Source organism: Pygoscelis adeliae, unplaced genomic scaffold (genome assembly GCF_000699105.1).
Source record: "Pygoscelis adeliae isolate BGI_AS28 unplaced genomic scaffold, ASM69910v1 Scaffold42, whole genome shotgun sequence".
Classification (NCBI taxonomy): domain Eukaryota; kingdom Metazoa; phylum Chordata; class Aves; order Sphenisciformes; family Spheniscidae; genus Pygoscelis; species Pygoscelis adeliae.
The window spans coordinates 1087381-1088127 of NW_008824283.1; the positions used below are offsets into that span (position 1 = coordinate 1087381).

The window sequence follows — 747 nt, forward strand, 5'->3', positions numbered from 1 at the left end:
GTGCACGCGGTTTGTTGAACATTGATTTCTACAGACACACACTTCCCCCTCCCCTCCCCCCTTTTCCCTTTGTCCGTTTATTTTGCTGCAGAACTGTGTTCCCTGCACAAGAGCCTGGAGCAGGAGAAAAGAGACCTAGAAGATCCCGAGCGCCCCAGACAGAGGAAGAGGAGGAAACCTCGCGTCCTCTTTTCTCAAGCGCAAGTCTACGAACTGGAGAGAAGGTTCAAGCAGCAGAAATACCTCTCGGCTCCCGAGAGAGACCATCTAGCAAACGTCCTTAAGCTCACCTCCACCCAGGTGAAAATTTGGTTCCAGAATCGAAGGTATAAATGCAAAAGGCAGAGACAGGATCAGACCCTCGAAATGGTGGGCATCCCTCCCCCGCGGCGGATAGCGGTGCCGGTGCTGGTGCGCGATGGGAAGCCCTGCCTGGGGGAGTCTTCTCCCTACAGCTCGCCGTACAATGTCAGCATTAACCCCTATAGCTACAACGCCTACCCCGCGTACACTAACTACAACAGCCCCGCCTGCAACGCCAACTACAACTGCAACTACCCGTCCATGCAGACCATGCAGCCCTCGGCGGCCGGCAACAACTTCATGAACTTCAGCGTAGGGGACTTGAATTCAGTGCAGACGCCCATCCCGCAGGGGAACGCGGGGATCTCCACGTTGCACGGGATCCGAGCCTGGTAGAGCCGCTCCCGCACCCAGCCTGCTCCCTTCCGTGGACCACGGCCACCG

At 57.3% G+C, this 747-nt stretch overlaps 2 protein-coding genes across 2 annotated transcripts in view; one reads left to right on the top strand and one right to left on the bottom strand.

The window, feature by feature from the left end:
* The window catches only part of NKX2-5 (NK2 homeobox 5), a 1917-nt gene extending 1210 nt beyond the window's left edge, over positions 1 to 707 (top strand). Inside the window, exon 2 of the mRNA XM_009318474.1 lies at positions 92 to 707. Within this exon, the coding sequence (XP_009316749.1) occupies positions 92 to 699 (608 nt within the window). The 3' untranslated portion in view covers positions 700 to 707. The remainder of the gene's footprint in view (positions 1 to 91) is intronic.
* Positions 1 to 747, bottom strand: part of BNIP1 (BCL2/adenovirus E1B 19kDa interacting protein 1) — a 178551-nt gene that overhangs the window by 150456 nt on the left and 27348 nt on the right. The window lies entirely within an intron of this gene.